General features: G+C 53.7%; 6 protein-coding genes across 6 annotated transcripts; 4 read left to right on the forward strand and 2 right to left on the reverse strand.

Moving 5' to 3' along the window:
- Positions 1-554: 554 nt before the first annotated feature.
- Positions 555-2,210, forward strand: JCM15063_002427 (uncharacterized protein; the record flags this gene model as incomplete). The annotated part of the gene is made up of 1 exon (XM_076677527.1): positions 555-2,210. The coding sequence occupies one exon, from the start codon at positions 555-557 to the stop codon at positions 2,208-2,210; it is 1,656 nt and encodes a 551-aa protein (XP_076535225.1).
- A 3,858-nt stretch (positions 2,211-6,068) lies between these two features.
- JCM15063_002428 (uncharacterized protein) lies at positions 6,069-7,758 on the forward strand (the record flags this gene model as incomplete). Its single annotated transcript, XM_076677528.1, has 6 exons — positions 6,069-6,371; positions 6,680-6,979; positions 7,036-7,053; positions 7,127-7,438; positions 7,506-7,607; positions 7,684-7,758. The coding sequence occupies 6 exons, from the start codon at positions 6,069-6,071 to the stop codon at positions 7,756-7,758; spliced, it is 1,110 nt and encodes a 369-aa protein (XP_076535226.1).
- A 340-nt stretch (positions 7,759-8,098) lies between these two features.
- JCM15063_002429 (OTU family ubiquitin thioesterase) lies at positions 8,099-9,177 on the reverse strand (the record flags this gene model as incomplete). Its single annotated transcript, XM_076677529.1, has 3 exons — positions 8,099-8,516; positions 8,581-8,845; positions 8,919-9,177. 3 exons carry the CDS (start codon positions 9,175-9,177, stop codon positions 8,099-8,101), a joined length of 942 nt encoding a protein of 313 aa, XP_076535227.1.
- Positions 9,178-10,819: 1,642 nt separating this feature from the next.
- JCM15063_002430 (SDR family NAD(P)-dependent oxidoreductase) lies at positions 10,820-14,708 on the forward strand (the record flags this gene model as incomplete). Its single annotated transcript, XM_076677530.1, has 12 exons — positions 10,820-11,125; positions 11,188-11,262; positions 11,339-11,626; positions 11,925-12,248; positions 12,317-12,421; positions 13,247-13,375; positions 13,459-13,655; positions 13,799-13,931; positions 14,007-14,088; positions 14,174-14,243; positions 14,328-14,515; positions 14,587-14,708. 12 exons carry the CDS (start codon positions 10,820-10,822, stop codon positions 14,706-14,708), a joined length of 2,019 nt encoding a protein of 672 aa, XP_076535228.1.
- Positions 14,709-15,013: 305 nt separating this feature from the next.
- JCM15063_002431 (uncharacterized protein) lies at positions 15,014-15,396 on the reverse strand (the record flags this gene model as incomplete). Its single annotated transcript, XM_076677531.1, has 2 exons — positions 15,014-15,231; positions 15,336-15,396. The coding sequence occupies 2 exons, from the start codon at positions 15,394-15,396 to the stop codon at positions 15,014-15,016; spliced, it is 279 nt and encodes a 92-aa protein (XP_076535229.1).
- Positions 15,397-15,500: 104 nt separating this feature from the next.
- JCM15063_002432 (Mcm10/DnaG-type zinc finger protein) lies at positions 15,501-18,809 on the forward strand (the record flags this gene model as incomplete). The annotated part of the gene is made up of 8 exons (XM_076677532.1): positions 15,501-15,663; positions 15,730-15,912; positions 15,990-16,554; positions 16,651-17,236; positions 17,308-17,435; positions 17,505-17,585; positions 17,654-18,458; positions 18,531-18,809. 8 exons carry the CDS (start codon positions 15,501-15,503, stop codon positions 18,807-18,809), a joined length of 2,790 nt encoding a protein of 929 aa, XP_076535230.1.
- Positions 18,810-19,006: the final 197 nt, after the last annotated feature.

Raw genomic sequence — 19,006 nt, forward strand, 5'->3', positions numbered from 1 at the left:
CGCTCACTCGTGAACAGCCCTCACCCGTTGCGCCGTCACCTTTCTCGGCATCCCTGGAGGATCGCTAGTTCTTCGTCGACCGGCTCGAATCAGACGTCACGCAGTCTCCGCTCTCGCTCGTGCCCCGAAAAACACCAACGCCCAGCGCGTCCACCTCGTCCAGTCTCGTCTCTACGGCCCCAAGTTGCTCGCACAGCACGATTTGGACTATCTAAGACGCTGCACGTGAAGAACTTGTGTTCAACCATTCCCGCCCGAACTTGCTGCGCTTCGACCCGCACGCGACCCGCACCGAAAACCGTTGCGATTTGAAAGCCGCATCCCAGCTTCTGTAGGTCAGGCTCGCCACCACATATCAGCGCAATTCGTCGGCATAGAATCTCAGAGACGCCAGAATCCGGGCAATGGAAGGATGCAGGGATCCGCACGTCGCCTCCGCCTGTGCGTGGTCAAAGGCTGGGCCCGTCAGGACATCAGCATCAGGCTAGCTTCGAGGCACGACAGCGAGTATAGAGCTGACGACGATCGCGTCCCACGCTGCGCAGATTCACGCGATGCAACCGTACCAATTTCCGCGAGCACTGCCTCGCTCGCAAGGTTCACTCGACTTGACATCCGAGGTGCAACCACCGCAACAGCCTCGACCCCTATTCGTTATCACGAACGCTACCCCTCAGGATGCGATCCCTCCCCCGTCGCCTGCGGAAGCAGACCCGCAACAACACCTCGCACGGATGACTTCGGCAACGAGAAGCCTGCTCGCGCACCAGGCTCCGAGTGACACCCTCAGTCCTCCTGCACAGCATCTGTCAATCACGAACGATAGAAACAAGACCTTGTCGCGGATCTCAGAGTACTCTGAATCGGCGTACTCGGCTGATGGATCGAGCATGTCGCGACCAACCTCGCACGAGCCGCAACCTCGGCTCACTCCCTCGAATTCGACCTCGACGAACGGCACGACGCCGACTACAATGAGCTTCTCGTTTCCCGCTCCCCCGGCTCAGGTCTCGCCCCCAGCGCCGACGATCGCACTGCCGCAGATTCCTCACAGCGCACACGACCAAGCTCGCGCGACCGTCGTCAGTCCGTCCCCGTGGGCATACCCTGCCCTGCCAGGTTCTCCTTCGCGTTCGCACTTGCCGTCTCGACCGATCACTGCTTTGACCACGCCCTTGCCTACTTCGAACCCGAGCCCGGTGCCAGTCCCAATTAGCAACTTTGCCAACCCTTCGACGTTCGAGCATCGCAGCGAATCTCCTCAGTACGCTCGCCACCCGATAGGAGACAACTCGATGGTGCAACTACCAGGCAGGGTCGTTGTTCCGAATCCCCGCGCATCATACCACCATTCGCAACCTTCAGACGCGACTGCCTGGACGATCGATGGCAAGTACTCGACGACCGAGAAAGAAGACCCGTTCGCAGCGTACGATGCCGTCTCAATCGCTCCTTCTTCGCACGCCGGTGGTGAATCGAACCACCGATTCACGCTCGACAACAACGAGAAGCAGAACGCGCCTTCGATGCTCAACTCGATTTTACCCGCCAAAAAGGGTGCGAATCGAACCTTGTGGTGGTGTTTGGCAATCCTCGCCGTGATCGGGATCGCCGTAGGAACGGGATTGGGAGTCGGGTTGAGACATCTCAAGCAGGAGCAAACCCAGGATGACGGTGTCGTTGGAGTCGACTCGTCCAACATCAGTGATCGACCATCACAATCCGTGCTACTCCCGACTGCATCTGCCTCGTCGTCTGCAACGGCATCGCAATCGGCACCGACCTTTTACAACATTGGTAGCAGCTCTTCCCCATCACCCCAAGAATCTGATTCGGTCGAACCCACCTCGACGGCAGAAGCGTTCTCAACCACTTTCGGGTACCGAATCGGATCGAGAACGACTGTCGTCCCGATGTCGTACACAATCCCTTCTGCCTACTTCACTCGCGACGATGGCCGGATTCAGTTCACGGAACAAGTCGTCCTGCCTTCGCTTGGAAGCTCGGGTTCGTTCACGTCGGATCTTAGGTTCAGGGTTCCAGAACCTACCGAGACTGCGAAATCGTCGACAACGACGACATCGCGGAAACTGGCCAAGAGGGATCTGCAGAAAGAGAGAAAAGAGGACAAGAGGAGATGGGAACGCAAGACCGCTTTGGACAATCATCGAGAAAGATCTCGAGCAACTCGCTCAAAGCATCTTCGATGAGCGAGTTCCACAGTGAATATATTTCTCCCTTGTTGTGGATTTTGCATCTGACTGACGAAATTTCCTTGCTGCAGCTTCTCTTCAAAGACCTGTCAATATTTCCCCTCCGCGAACCGCAGATCACCGACTGCTGCAGACACTACTTCCTCGTATCACATCGCTATCCCATCTGAATCTGTCCTCCGCGCGACTTTCGTCTCGTATCTAGCATCCTTTCCTCCCTGCCTGTTTCCAGGGATCTTTCTTCTCTTCTCCAACCCCTGGTTGCCTTCGTTTTTGATCGTTCCTTTTCCTTTCTCTCCTTTTCACACTACAAACCCGGATTTTCCCACTCTTTCTCTTTTCGGATAGCTCTTCTTCATATTGCATATCCGATTTCCATCTGTATCGCCCTCTTACCCCCGTGTATTTGTACTTTGAAGCCGTTTCTCACTCCTCGTCCTTCTTTGGGGGCGAGGAGGAGAAACACGGAACAAATCGCAATGATAGAATGTCGGACCACTCTCTCTCTCTCTCTCTCTCGCTCTCTTCTCGGTTGAGAAAAAAGAGAAAAACAGTTCGTCATGAACGAGTCGAAATGAATTGCAAGAGAACGAGACGAGAGAGACGAGAGGTTGGAGGAAGTCATGCGGTGAACAGATTGCAAGCGTAAATCATGAGGAGGACAAGCGTGTGTGACAAGAACGAAGACTTTGCGAAATCGTGGCAAAAACAAACAATGGGCAGTTAGAGGAGAAGCTCCTGGACGAGGTATACTGGTATCTAAACCACACGAAGAAAGAGAGATAAGCGAGAGAGGAGAGAGAAGGTAATTTGGGCAATATGACTTCAAAGGGTCATGGCGGTATCGTCGGAAGTTTCAAGAACCGAAGCGGTAGAATTCGGGACCATCTCTACATCGCGGATAGAGCTAGTAGGCCGAGTCGTCCTAGTTTCGTCAGGATCGCTTGTAAAACCAGGTGCGAATCGATGATCATCGGGACTCCAATAGGTTAACGCTTGTGTGGGTCTCGATTTGGTCGGGGTTGCAGGACAAGACGTCGTCGCCACTGTAGAGCGAGGTTGAGAGCTTGGAAGAGGCGGGAGTATCTCGAGTCCAGTAGCTGAGAATGGAGATGAAGTTGTGTAATTTTTCGAAGCTTCACGATCACTGCGGCGAGATTCGCTGGGCGGATCCGAAGCGGGAACTCGATACGGTTGGTAGGCGTAGGGCTTGCGAGACGCACCCGTACCGCCACGTCCTCGAGAGCTCGATAGGGATCGCAGATCAGAGAGACCAGTGGCTGCCGCCGCGGCGAGAAGCGAGAGGGAGGGTGAGGGGTCTGAGCGCAAAACTTGCGCTGAGGGCTGTGAACTTGAGTGTTGGACGTCCTCACCACTGAAGAGATGGCTTTTCCTCTTCTTCCTTGACACGAGTGGCGTCGAGGGTATGCGGAATGGCGTTTGCAGGGTGGCGGCCGTGTTGGAGCTGGTCGCGCTGGTGTAGAGGGACTCGCTTGTCGCGATCTTCCCTCCAAGTGAACCCGACTGCAGCTGCTGCGTTGATGAAAGCTGTGCAGGAGAATAGGTGTAGTTGTGCCGAGGCGAAAAATGATGGGCCGGATGAACGAAGACTGGCGGCTGGGAATGCGGAGACCGTCGGACCGGAGATGAGGATGCGTGCTGACCGCTCTCGCCAAATGACAGACCAGCAAGTCCAGCGATAGCATGCTTTGTATGATCCGGCTCAGTGCTAGGCACGTGTACATTTGGCTCAGAAGTGTTGTTATTCATTTGAACTCTGCGAATCCCGTTGTCTTCTTGCTTTCGCGGGCCGGTGCTAGACCTCGACGGCTCGAGAGCGGTCGGAAGAATCGTCCAAGAGCTATCAAGCCCGACTCGAGGAGAGTGGATCATGGTCGGAGGAGTGAGGGGACCCCAACTCAATGAAGAGGCTGAAAAGGTCGAGCTTGACAGGCCTGGGCTCCTGATCATTGGTGAGCTCGTTGCATTCGAGAATGTGCGCTCCATCGACGAGGCAGGCTCAAAAGGCGGGCTGGACCACGCGAGTGGGAGTGGGATAAGCGGAGGAGGAAATGCTGGCGGTTCGAGCTCGGGCGTCCAGGTCCCTCGCGGAAAACCCCGCAATTGTATGTATTGCAACCGAGTCACGTCGTGTGGCACGAAATGAGGGTGACTGCGGGGGACAGGAGGACACACGTTGGAAGAATGTCACGGCGCATTGGGCTGTCGAGGATCGAAAAGCTCACCTGAAGACGTGCTGAATGCTCTGATTCGAGCTACTCGACATTGCTGGCATCAAACGCTCGAATGCATAGCCCGCAAGCTTGTTCTGTCAAGTCAGTGAGAATGTAAAGCGTTGGAGGCGGTGTTAGGATCGAGCGAAACTTTCCAACAGACAAGCGGGGGAATACGCACGAAAAAGGCCGTCTTATCCGGCATGTCAAACGGCTCGAGTGCAATCGCTTCAAGCGCGGGCGGTGCTTGAAACACGAAGCATCCATCTTGTCGCCACCGCAGCGCAAACGGATACTGCGGGTTTTCGAGCTGACTGGTTCCGCGCAGGAAAGCAAATTCGTCGCAATCGAGCCAGAGTTTCAGACCAAAGTGGCAAAAAGAGGCAGGACGAGGAGAACTCACGCGTGCAGCGTCCGGAGGAAACCATCTTCGGACAACGGCTGCTCCATATTCCCTCCACACCTCCTCCGTACCGTCCGCGCTCACAGCAAGTGGCCTCGGGAGGTCGTTTCGTCCAAGTTGTAGAAGGATCAGCGTCTGGCGGGCAGGAGAAGAAGTTGAGTGATCTGCAGGCGTCGCTGCCAGCCTAGTTCTGCGAGTACCGGCTTGGCTCGAGCAGACTCGAGTGCAACAGCACCGATGCACACAGTTCTGATTGTGATGACTGGCGGATGGTAGGCAGCAGGAGGAAGGACGTGGACTCGAACCCTAGAATCGATCGAAGTCACCAGCTGGGAATGATTCCGCTGTTCTACCTCAGATACAATGAGAGCCCCAGTTCAGGTCGTCTGCGGCGAACGTTGCTAAATTCCAGTCAGGTCGGCGATCAAGGAAGAGCGTGCGCAGGCGTCCCGGTGATCTAGAAGCCACTGCCGACGTGCCGGTACGCGCGAGCTCGACTCGCAGGGACCTTCTCAACCGCATTTTTCGCTCTGAGCCTAGCCAGGCTGCATGCCGTCGCGACGTGACAAGCAGTCGAGACTCACGCCTCGTAGGTCAAGCCAAGTTCAATCGCAACAGGCAAGTACGTCCAGGAAATGCATCCAAGTCACGCGAGCCTCGGGAGACACGAGAGGCGGCGCACAGTCGAGGCAGAAATTTTGGCCTCAATCGCTCCCTTTGGTCGTGGCGTCACATTTCATCTAACGAAGCCTCCAAGCTCACGAATACTATCAACCCAGACGAATATGCGAACTCTGTCAAACTATAGAATGATGATTCAGCGTGACTGTTTGCGCGAACAGAGGACTCTTTCTCTCTCGGTTCTGTCTCCATTCTGACGCTTGTTCGATTTCCTCTATGTATACAAAGCTCTCGATCTCCTCTACCGCGATGCATGCTCTGGTTGCTCACGTTGAAGTATTCTACGGCTGGCCAAAGTGAGAAACTGAAGCCGAACTCTCGACGCAATTCTTCGCTTTGAGGTACTGTACTTGGGCTTTTGCTCGACCTGTCGCCCGAATCCATGGATTGCGATTCCGACAGAACGGTCAAATTGCTTCTTGTTGTCCGAGATACCGCGGAGTCCTGGGGCTTCGTGCGCAACCAGCTGCACTGTCCTTTTCCTGCTCACGTTTCTTTCGGGTGTGCTCTTACCATCCCGAGCACTCGACTCCTTACATGACGAGTTCCAGTTCCCATACGTCGTTCCTCAAAGCTCCTCCGTCGCGCATCCTGGACCATCTCAAGATCCTTCGATGGCCCGATGGAAGGCAGTCTGAGTCGTGGAACAACTGGGCTCGCAACGCTATCAGCGTTCTGCAGGAATACATGTGGGATTTAGCCCACCCTGGGGATATGTTCCACCTCAAGGGCCCTCTTTCGGAGAAGGAGGAACACGTTTTCCCAGCCAAGGAGTTCCTCGAGCTCGAAGCTGCTCTCAAAACGCTCGTAGACAAGCGCTACAAGTCGGTGGAAGAAGTGGTAAGCTCACCAGGATTCAGCCTCAGCATACGGTCTTCCGAAGCTGAAGCGTACACGGACAGCCTCTGATTCTGCATCGTGAAGAGTTGCTTCCCGCGTACAAAAGAAAGGTCGAGGAGAAAGAGACGCCAAGTCCCTGCTCGTTTGTCATGGTGAGCACACCGCCACTGTAGCGGCGCGCTTTCCATTCTTGAGTCGCGGTTGATCGACTCACAACACTTCCTATGCAGATCCTTGTGCAAGTACAAGTACTTACGAAGATCTCCGTTGTTCTTCCTCGAAAAGCCAACGTTTTATCCACACATCAGTCCGTTGTCGAGACGGGCTGGGATCAAGTTCACAGCTTCATGGTCGAGCACCTCAAAAAGGCTTGGCAAGAACATCCCATCAACGTCGCGCGTCAATACGAAATTCTAAATGTCCTCGAAGAATTCGTTGCGTCCTGTATCCATAATCACACCGTGGACCGTCTCAATGGTCGTCCGCCCTTGACTCCGCAAGGGCTACGGGATCTCTTGGCAGGCGATCTGTACGGTCCCACTCTCTCCCCTTGGAGGGCGGTACCGCCAATTCACATGTGGGCCTCGCGGGACTTTCCCCAACTCCAAGTAAGTCTCGACAATATCCCCTTTGTTCTACATATCTTGACGCAAGCGGTTTTCAGCCATTCACTTTCGACACAGTGAGCTCGAGGACCTGTTCTGGACAGATCAATTGTATTTATCGAGCGTGCGCCGACATTGTCTGACCTACAGGTCTTGAAATGCCTTGACTTGGTCAAAACGGCGCTTGTCGAGGTCAAGGTACACTACCCTGCCGAGTGGACGACGCGTCAGAACACCGACTTTCTCCAGAAGACAGGCTGGGACGTCTTCCACCGGCACCTGCACGACGCTTTGTTTTCGCAGAAAGAAGCGCTCCTGAAGATGCGGCAGTCAAACTCTAAAGTCGAACGAGTGCTCCGGGGCCTGCTCAAAGACCTCATCAAGATCGAATACGACATTGTCAAGGGCAAGCTCGGCCCTCATGATGTATGGACCCGACTCGAGCAGGATTGGCTCAAAGCGGTAACAGCCATATTGCCCAAATCGCTTGTTGCTTCGCGAGTCGCTAAGTCGGATTGTCTGTCCATAGAAGCGCAGGAGCCCGGCAGCTCACTCCGAGCCAAGCGAACCCATGTATGCGTACCTTGCCGAAGCACTTCATAGAAATTTCACCGAGTTCCCGAGGCTAGTGGTAAGTTCCTTTTGTGCCTCTCGCACGAGCCCTCTGGTCGACAAGTGACGGTCTGGTCTGTCCGCCTCACCTCAAGCAAAAACCGAAAGACCAACTTTCGCTCGCCGCGCACCACCTCACGCACCGCAAGCAAGCAATCTACGTTGATTGAATTTGCTCTTGCACCTCAAGCGGGTCTTGTGAAGTGGAACTGGAAGTCTCGATTTGTCTCTATTCTCCCTTCGTTCTCCGAAACCTCTCGCTGTCTCTTCTGAGAATCGACAAATCGCGAGGAATCCCATTGTTTGATCTCGACTATCGATATCTGTCTCTATCGATTTCTATCGATTTCTGTTCTCTCGATCTCTGTTTCTTTGAATTGACACTGGCTTCTGGCGTGCTCGAGCCTGGAGAGTATCGAGATGATGGACGATCGAGAGGAGGATCAAGTAGCGTAGAAAGATCACATTCGCTCACTCGAGACACCCGATGCTTTGACCAGGTGTGCGGGTCTAGCGATATAAGATGTCATAGTGCCCGGGCCTGTACAACAAAGCTCCATCGACCGTGACGACGCCGTCTTCCTTTGCCCTGTCCTCTTCAAACTCGATAAAGTTGACCTCCGCTCCCGCACCTTGTAGTCCATGCTCGTCCCCTGCCGCTTTTCCCTCGTTGACGACGCCACTTTGATCGAGGTACGCGATCCTGATCGGGGTCGAGAGTGCACGAGTCAAAGCAACGATCTGCAAGTGATCGGCTTCACGGTTGACGGGTTCGACGTGGTATTGACAGAACGTGACCAAGTCGAGAGGACCGTCACGAGTGAGGAACCGAGGGTCATCCTCGAGCGCAAACAGGAACGGGGTGAAATCGTCGGCATGGCTTCGCAGGTATGCCGAAGTCAACAGGCGCAGATGGACAATGACGCAACTGTAGACCAGGTGTGATCAGGCGTGACTTGACAATGGACAAAAATCAGCACGGAAGGCCGTACCTGTTGGTTTCCTGATCGTTAAACAGTTCGAAGAGTTGTCCCGGTCCAAGCCTCGGCTGACCATTTTGGCGAGCTCCTCCATCTTTCTGCTCGGGACCCATCTGTCGCAGAATGTCTCGCAACGGTTCCCAGAAATCCCTCCACACGATCTCTTCGAACCCGCATGCCGAGAGGAGCGCAAGGAGAGACTCGAACGTCGCGAGCAATCGAGCAGAGTGGACGGCAGGTAGAGCGAGGTATGTCGAGAGGAGGGAGAAAATGAATGCTATTTCCCCCGAGCGAGAGAACCGGTCAGAAGAGAGAAACAGACGAAACGAGGTCCGAGAACGAGGGCTCACCGCGGTAGAAGCAGTCCCCGTCGCCACGTGATCGCCTGATCCCAGTCCACCCGTCCGAGATCAAGCGCTGGATCTTGGCGTGGTAGCCCGACGTGGGTTGGTACTCGCGCAGCAAGTCTTCGAGCGGTTCAACGTTCCCGAGAAGCGGCCTCGAGTTGGCCTGCTCCTCCTTGAGACTCGCAGTCAGCTGAGCGATCTCGGCATCCGTCAGATCTCCGAGCGGTGATTCAGTCGAAGCCGAAGCGAGTTCGGAAGCCATGATGCCAGATGCCGAAAAGTGGAGAGACGATCCGAGGCTTACTCGCCCAGCTCTCGCCTCTGGACTCTCGCTAGCATCCTCGACCTCATGCGATGACTCGGCCAGCGCTGCTATCGACGACAGTGTCGCTCGTCGCGTTGCAGCTCGCGTCTCGGTTGTTCTCGTTCGCATTGAACCAAGTCTTGTTGCGATCGACTACCCCACAAGCATTCGGAGTCGCGACCCTCCGATACGACACGCTCAGAGATACGATCTTGCTAAACTGGAGACAAACGATTCGCGGGGCTGCAATCGTCAATTCCTTGAATTCCCGCGCTGTTTCCTACGCTTGTTCTTCCCTCCCAGCGGATCATCGACGCGAGGTGGCTCGAGCCGACTCCGTGCGCGCGTCTTCAGTCGCTCGGACAGGCCAGTCAGAACGACACTCCCTACATCTCGCACATTAGCGCCTGGAACCACGAATATTCGTGTTTGTCCTCGTCTTGCTCGCCTCCCCTCTCGACTAGGCCGCGCGGCAGCCCGTCGACGATCTACGATCGGGACAATATGGACCTCGCTCACTCCGGCGGTGACCTGCGACACGCATGCCGACGATGCCGAAAGAACGGCCATCCTGAATTCCATTACTTGCAAGTGAGGGGATAAAACGGATTGTTTCGAGGGGACGCCCGAGCTTCCCGCGGGCGTCACCCTATCGCTGCACTACGTCGTTTACGCTTACGGAACGAAGAATCGCGTACTGATCTTCTGCTTCTTCCCGCCGCCCACTAGATCGGCGAGGCTTCTGTTCGATAGAAGCGACAACAAGCTCCTCTGCCGCTCTCACGGCTCCCCCTATTATTCTCTCTCTCCTCGATTTGTCGACATGCTGCGACCACCTCCTGAGAGTTAAGATGGCTACCGCCGCGCTGTTCGGCAGCGCTCGAGCTGCAGAATTCATGACTGATGGTTTCGTCTCGATTCGCTCACTCGACACACCTTCGATGCGAGGGACCGACACAGTACGCCCCACAACGAGCGTCGGACTTCGAGACGATGGAATCTCGATACCCGGAACATATACGTCTCGGCTGCAACCCAAACTCGCGCTGAGCTGCTTCGTCTCCCTCCTCCGTTTCCCGCCCCACGAACCTCGCCTGTTATCGCCTCGGCAGCAGTCAATGTCATCTCTTCATCTTCCGATCATATCTAAAACACGCTGTACCCATTTTCAGTCTTTCCCATTTTTCCTCTTTGCGTCTTCTTTTCTCTCCCTCTTTCCCTCTCGGTTTCGTCCCGGTTCTCCCGCTTGCTCGATATCCCCTAACAAAAGCTCTCGATATCTTCTCTCGATTTTAAATACTCCGGTGTCTCGCGCTAAACTCTTTTACAGCCGACCAAAGCAAGAAATTTGGGAGCTGCTTGTAGCCTCCACGCAATTCCTCGCTCTGCAATACGAGGCGCTGGGTGCTGGCTCTTGCTCGGCTTGTCGCTCGACTTCATAGACTGCGGTTACGACACGAATACAGAACGGTAAGAGTGCTTCTTGGCGCCCGAGAAACCGCGGAGTTTTGGGGCTTCGTGCGCAATCAACTGCACTGTCCTTTTCTGCCTACGTCTCTTCCGGTTGTGCTCTTCCCATCTCGAGCACTCGACGCCTACGATGACGAGATCTAATACGTCCTTCCTCAAAGCTCGCCCATCTCGCATCCTGAATCTCCTTACCATTCTAAAGACGAAGTGGCCCGATGGGTACCCGTCTGCATCGTGGACGACCTGGAACAGCAATGCTCGCAAACTTCTGAAGTGTTACATTTGCGAATTGACCCACCCCGAAGGCTTCGGCCCAAAGTTCGACGAAAAGACCTTTTTCAAGAAGGAGCACGTTTTCCTGGCCAAGGAGTTCCTCGAGCTCGAAGCTGCTCTCAAGGCGCTCGTAGTCGAGAAGTACGAGTCGGCCAAAGAAGTGGTAAGCTCATCAGGGTCCAGCTTCAGGATACAGTACTCCCAAGCTAAATCATTCATGGGCAGCCGCTGATTTTGGATTCGCACGGCTCGTCAAATTGGCGAAACATCGAGCTGCTCAATCCCTGCTCGTTGATCACCGTGAGCACAGCTGCGCGATACCGGCGCTCCTTTCGGTCTTGAGTCCCAATTGATCGACTCGCCACTGTCTATGCAGGTCCTCATGCAGGTACACCGACTTACGAAGTTCTCCGGTGGATCTTGGGACGACATCGTAGTCAAACGTCAGATCGCTGTGAAGACAGGCTGGGATGAATTTCGCGACTTCTTAGTCCAGCGACTCGAAGCGATTTGGCGAGAACGTCCTGTCATGAAGGAGCTTCAATACAAATTCTACTACGCCTTCAGCGCCAAGATCCTGGACACTCAAACATATTCCCCTCAACAGCTTGGCATGACTCCGCAAGAGCTATGGAACCGATTGGCAGACAGATCGGGTACAGAGGTGAATCTACACACTAAGGAAGGTTGAGGATAAGTCGCTGAATCAATCGGTCACCTAACGCCGCCCGAAGAACGATGACGTGCCAAACTTTCACGCCCTGATGAGCGTATTGCCGGGTCGCGTGAGGCTTGGTAACTTTCCCCGACTCGAAGTTAGTCTCGGCTATATCCCTTTTGTTCTACGTACTCTGACACATTCGTTTTTTAGCCAATGACTCTCGGGACAGTGAGCTCGCAGGCCTTTTTGAAGGGTTCGAATTGCTTGCGTTGACCTAGCGCCGATATCGTGGGGTTGATAGGTCTTGAAAAGCCTTGACTTGATCAGAACGGCCCTTGTCGAGGTCGAGGTCAAGCGACTCAAGAAAACCCCTGCTGACTGGGAGCTGAGTGAGTACAGCCTATTTGTCCGATCGACAGGCTGGGAGGCGTTCCACTTGCACCTGTGCGAGGCTGTGGTTTCGGAGAAACGAGCGCTCCAGGCGACTGGGCGCCCGCGATCCGAAGTCCGAAAGGTGCTCGAACACCTCCTCGGGGACCTCATCAAGCTCGAGTACGACATTGTCAGGCGCGCCTTCGCACCTGGTACGGTATGGAGACTACTCAAACGTGATTGGCTCAAAGCGGTAAGAGCGATATTTCTCGAAGAAGCGGTTGCTGCGCGAGCCGCTAAGATTGATTCGTCTGCCCATAGACGCAGGAGAGTTTGGCTCCTCATTACGAGCCTATCAAGTACAGGTATGCGTACCTCGCTGAAGCGCTTCATGGAAAATTCACCGAGGAATTCCCTGAGCTAGCAGTAAGTTTCCTCTGTGCCTCTCGCACGAGCCCTCTGAGAAGTGACCATCCCGTCTGTCCGCCTCACCTCAAGCCAAAACCGAAAGACCAACTTTCGCTCGCCGCGCACCACCTCACGCACCGCAAGCAAGCAATCTACATACGTTGATTGAGTCGGCTCTTGCGCTTCAAGCTGGTCTTGCGCACCGAAACTAGAAGTCTCGACTTGTCTCTCTCCCGCTTGGTTTTCCAGTACCTCTCTATATCTCTCTCAATCCCCGAGAACGCCACGTCCCGGGAAACTCCTTCGTTTTGTCTCGTCTGTCGATATCTGTTTCTATCGATATCTGTGTCTATCGATATCCGTTTCTATCGATTTCTGTTTCTATCGATTTCTGTTCTATCGATTTCTGTTTTTCTGAATTGTCACTGGTTTCTGGCGTGCTCAAGCCGCAAGAGATTCGACATGATAGACAGTCGAGAGGGAGGCCAGCTAGCATAAAGACATCTCATTCGCTCAGCTGAGACAAGGATGTGCGTGTCTACCGATACAAGATGTCATGGTGCCATGGCTTATACAACAAAGCTCCATCGACCGTGACGACCGATTGTTTCAATATCGTTTGTACCCCCTTTTCGTATATGACTCTGGTTTACTTTTTTTTTGGTTTCGTGTGATCGATTGTTTCGCTGAAACTCGATAGGTTGTGATCGTGAGAGGGGAAAACAAAACTTGGGCTTTTCGGTATTCGGGTGTGGAATGAACCCGAACTAACTCCGCATTCTCTCTCCACACGGACACTCTCTCTCGCCTCTCTACTCTCGTACTCTTTCTTTCCTCCAACAGCACGACAAGAAGCACGAAACAATCATGTCTGCATCGGCACGCCTCTCTCAAGTCACCCGCCAACTCGGTTCGAGTGCGGGTTCCGCCCCACAAGGACTCTTGCGCGACGAAGTCTCGATCGTCACGGGGGTGCGTCCTGTCGTCCTTGATAGCGACGAGTCATCTCTCCAAGTCCTGACGCTGACATTGTCATTCGATGATCGTTACTACAGGCTGCACAAGGAATTGGCAAAGCGACGGCCTTGTTGTTCGCTCAAGAAGGTTCGAAAGTCGTCGTATCGGACCTGGACGAGAAGAAAGCTCAACTCGTAGTCGACGAGATCAAGAAACAGGGAGGAGACGCGATCGTTGTCGCAGGAGATGTCACGGCTGATGGATTCGCAAAGAAACTCGTCGACGAAACTGTCAAGTGGGTTTATTTATCCATCTACATCACTATCCTGAGCTTCGACAGGAAGCCACTTTGGGGGCTGCTTGAACACGGTTTCATCCGTATGCCTCTCCGAGCGAGAGAAACATCAATTTCTGAACATGGGGGTGTACTTGCTGCAGAGCGTTTGGAGGAATCAACCACATTGTCAACAATGCCGGGTTCACGTTCGACAAGATGCTACACACGACTTCGGACGAGACGTTCCGTATTATTCTCGAGGTGCACTGCACCGCGCCATTCAAGATTGTTCGAGTAGGCTTGATTCCCCTCATGATCCCAATTTCGAGAAGTGTATCACTGATTGTTTTCGGGCTTTCTTACTCACAGGAAGCTGCACCGTACATGCGAGGCAAGAAAGCCGAAGATTTGAAAAAGAACAAGTCAATCGTCAACGTTTCGTCAACTTCAGGTGCGTCTACTCACCATATAGACTTGTTTGCGGTGTCTCTTTGTGCGGATCAGGAGAAATATTGACGAGGGTTTCTTTGGTTCAGGTCTTCATGGAAATGTCGGACAAGCCAACTATGCGACTGCAAAAGCCGGAGTGGTCGGTCTCACCAAGACGTATGCTCTCAACTTTCTCTACCGAATTGACAGCACGATCCAATCCTGACCGCGATTTCGACATGTGTTTCTTGATCGAAACAGGATCGCGAAGGAATGGGGAGCGTTCGGAGTTCGAGCCAACACGGTCGCGTTCGGATACATCACGACACGATTGACCGGAGCGAAAGAATTGGGAGAAGCAATCACGTTGCCCAACGGAGAGAAAGTCGCGTTGGGTATCCCAGGTAGGGGTAAAGGAGCTCAGACGGACAATGACCGAATCCCAGACAGTCAGTTTTCCAACTTGATCTCTTTCTCAGTGGAGTTTCCGATTGCTGACGCCAGTGTCACTCGCGCTCAGTTCCTTTGGGTCGACCGGGAACTCCTGAGGAAGCGGCCAAGGCAGTCTTGTTCCTGTGTTCTCCACTCGCGAGTTACATCAGCGGGCACACGCTCGAAGTCACTGGAGGTCGCGGCATCTGAAAGACTGGCCCCTCAACGTCACACCATTGGTCCCTTGTTCTCCCGCGTCTCGATAGGTTGCAATTTGATTCCACAACAAGTAGTATTTTACAGTTTTCAATGTCGGTCCTTGTGCGGGTCCGTGAGCTTGCGATGCCTCCTTTCTTGCTGGAACGCGTTTGGTCCTGTGCTGTGACGAACGTGCTTGTTTCGTCGATCGGATCGGGTTGCGTCGGGTAGCGGCCAAGAGGCGGGACGAGAGCTCATCGCCCTGTTTGCCGGTTCTCCTTTCTACCAGACGGTGCGGCAATCTCTGTGAGGGTGTTTCAGGCCGAAGGTTTTCGAGATTCCAAGAACCGTTCCAGTTTGTGTTCGAGTTGATCATGTTCGTCTACGAGTCTCGCTTCACGTTTCTTCAACCATCGAATCTTGTCTTCGATCAAGCCGGTCGGGACGTCAGCGGACGAGGGATTGGGAAGGATGACGGCATCGATAACTTGTTGGTCTTGACGCGATCTCAGGTAGTATCCGATTGCGGCCGAAGCTGGACATGACGAGATGAGGAACGAAAGGGAAGAAGAGAAAAAAGGGGGTTCAGATGAGCGAATCGAGCGGAAACGGCATCGTGCAGAACGCGAGAGAACAGACCCGGGAGCACCGTGAGGATCAGGAAACCCCACCTTTGACGACTGCGAACGGATTCGAGCATAATGGTGACTACAGTGAGCGAGAAAGTAGAGAGAGAGTGATTCGTGTCGACGCGCGCGTCGCTGTGCGGTTCATCGTCGCGTACTCTTCTCCCTCTTGGCACTCATGAGTCGCGACCGCTCCAGTTCTCCGTTCGATCCCGAGCTTCTCGCGCAACAAGAAGCCGCCCTCGCGCGCCAGAAAGACAAGCAGCGCAAATGGCAGCTCAAACAGGATCAACTCGCCGCACGCTCGGCCAACCTGCTCGTAGCCGACAGCCCTTCCCCACGTACAGTCCCAAACCCAATTCTACCTCTTCAACGATGACCTTCCCACTGACGCGCCGAACACTCAGGCAAGAAACGTCGGGACGTGCTCCAACTTGAAGCGGACAGTTCCCGCCCTCAACGTCCTGCCTACTTCGATTCGACCCTGTCCGGTCCACCTCCACCTCTCGTGTTCAAATCCGAAGCGTCCGTGTCGATCGTATCGCGAGAACCAACCCCTTCTCGATTCGCATCGCATGAATCCGCACTACGTAAACTCTTCTTTCGAAACTCTACTGCCTGCTGTTTCTTCTGCACGAGAACTGATCCCTCGAGAGTAATCTTCCAGCGAGATCGTTTGTCGAGAAGATGCAGGCGGAACAAGAGACTGCCAAACTCGACGCGAAACGCAAAGCGCTCGTCTCGAAACGATCCACCGGATTCAACCTCGGTCCCGTCACGACTTCTTCCTCTGCCGCGTCCAGTTCTTCTTTGAGATCTACCGGAGCCGTCAGCAAGCTCATGAATGCGAGAACTAGCAACGATCTGAGAGTACGCGCAAACAGGTCGAAAGACCTTGCCCGAAAGAAACCCTCGGACGACGGAGACAGTTTGAAAGATGTCAAACCTCTCATCTCGGCCATGACTCGGCCCAAGAGTCAGCGACAGATCACTGCGCAGGAAGACAAGCCCGTTCCCATTCGAAGGCAACCCTCTCCGACGAGGAACGTATCGGAATCGGATGACGATGATGACGAACTCGACATCACGGACGGACCTACCCATCGATCGAAATCTCGGAACAAGGATGGAACCATCATCGAAGAACTCGAGATGGGTCCAAAAGATTTTGTCCCGCCCAAGAACGATCCTCTATTCGAACGGATCGAACCCAACAGTGGCATCAAACTCAGGTACACACATCTCTACTGATTTGTCTTTTCCATCGTTACTGACCATTGCGGTGATCTTGCCCCATCTGCGTTCTTTCCCCCCTTTTTCCCTACCAGAGAGCGAATCGTTTCTCACGATCAAGTACAGGCCCTTTTGTCTGATCGATACCATTTGACTCCTTCGCAAATCTACTCGCTCGCTCGAATCGACACGCGTCGACAAGTGCACGTCGATGTCGATGCCGATTTCGTCATCATTGGAGTACTCGCGTGGAAGGACGAGATTCGATTCCTCAATTCGAACCCGCTCGCTTCCGAACCTCGCAAACCTACCGATGACCCATCGAATCGTTCACGTGGAGGACGTCAACCTGCACAAGACCCGTTGTTGAAAGAGGTTTTGCCAGACGAAGCGAGACCTGCAGAAGAAGTGTTCCTGAAACGAACGAAACGACAACGACAACAACGGTACATTCGGTTCGAATTGATCGACTTGTCCACTGAACGTGCCGCCGCGGCAGGAACGGGGACTCTCAATGTCATGTTGATCGAATCGGACTCGATCGATACCGGGTACGATGAAGATGGGAACCAAGTGCCCGTGTACAAAGGACAGTCGGGTGGAGCGTACGAGAAGTTTTGGAAAGAGAGTCCAGGCGCAGTAGTCGCCATTATCAATCCGGCATTCTTGCCTCACAGTCAAGTGAGTCTCTTTTTCGTGATTGTCGTCAAACCCTTCTCGGACGTTGATCGGTCGTAATTATTCGATTACAGGGACGGTCGCATACCCTCAAACCGTTGACAGCGGATTCAATGGTAGTCCTCGGTCGTGCGAAAGACTTGACGTTCTGCGACGCGATTCGAAAGAAAGATGGCAACAAATGCAACAGTTGGGTTGACGCGTACGTTTTGCTTCTCCCATTGTTGAGATGAATATAAGACTCACGTACAAATCTTTCCCCCTCTGGCAGACGGGTCGGAACCAAGTGTCAGTACCACGTTCATTTGGCTGTCGCAAGGACTGGAGTTGGACGTGCAGAAACGTCTAGCAAGTAAGTGTATCCCTTTTCCTTCTTTGCTTTGCCCGGACCTTCTCCTGACCCCCTCTTGGTATGCAAAGTACTGCTTCATTGAGACAAACTGCATCTATCGATCTCTCGAAACTCAAAAAATCGCTACGATCGACTGGAACACTTTCGCAGACGAAGAAGAAACCAGGTACCGCCGAACTCAACGGTCTCGGTTCCGGTGCTTCAGGGAATGCGGTTGTTGTTGCAGGACATCACACCTATGTCGCTGGAGGATCTCGATCTTTCATTACCTCTGGACCTTCTTCTTCTTCTTCCCGCATGAACGCGACTCGTTCGAGTCGATCCGATCTCGATTCGTTGATGCCAGGAGGGATCGGATTACCTACGTCGAGAGGATCTGGAGGGTTCATCCCCGGGGTCCGAGATGGACCGATCGTGACGGAAGAGCGCAAGAAGAAGGAACGGGAACGACTCGAACGTGAGAAGGGCAGGAAAGAATTGAAGGAACTGGGGCAGAGTGATCGAGGACAGAGTTTGGGAGGCGAGTACTTGATACTCGCGAGGGAACAAGAAAAGGCCAAGAGGAAGAAGATGAAGGAGATTTTGGAACGCGAACGGGAAGCGAAGAAGAAGAGGAAAGAGAAATCGCGTAAACGGAATCAGGACGATCACGAAGAACAAGATGACAGCGACAGTGGTGACAGTCGATACGGTTCGATCTCGTCAGATGACAATGATGAGGAAGGAATCGATTCGAGCAAGAAGCAGCGACATCACAAAGAGCGCAGAAAAGTGTTCTCAAGCGAAGCGGTCAGGATGATCGGGTACAATCCGGCTTCGAGACCTGGAGATGTCAAGGACGATCCCGATGACGAACAAACCTTGCAACAACGAGTACGTGAACCCTGAAGCACATAGACCTTCGATCGCTCACTGACCTTTTCATCCTGATTCTATCGTGATTAGCTCGCACTTGAAGGCGGAGTACGTCAACCGATCAAACTCTCGGCACCTGTCGGACAAACGCGAGTCGTTTCTGGAGTCACGATCGACCCTGGTACTGTACCTCCGTCCAAGAAGCGCAAGGAAACCTCTTCTTCTTCTTCTTCATCTTCGAAAACTGCAAACCCGAAATCCGCCCACGAAGAACCTCAAATTGACAATCGACACGTTCAAAACGAAGGTGACGACGATGACCTTCTGATCGAAGGAGGTCCTGCAGAGAGGATCAAGGTTAGTCAATAGCCTTTACCGAGACGTTTCCCCTGCTCCGACTGACGCAAGAATACCTTTACTGTGAATCATGGATGCTTCTTCAGTTCTCGTTCTCGAGACCTTCTCCCGCGGGGGGTTGATCCAAAGTTGGGAACCCTCGAATCGTCGATCCGGTAGCTCTTGAATCAGAATTCTCCTGAGTGCTGTTCCGAGGCCAACGTTTGACA

The sequence above is a fragment of the Sporobolomyces koalae genome (genome assembly GCF_050403365.1).
Source record: "Sporobolomyces koalae JCM15063 DNA, S_koalae_JCM15063T_v1_ctg9, whole genome shotgun sequence".
Taxonomy (NCBI): Eukaryota; Fungi; Basidiomycota; class Microbotryomycetes; order Sporidiobolales; family Sporidiobolaceae; genus Sporobolomyces; species Sporobolomyces koalae.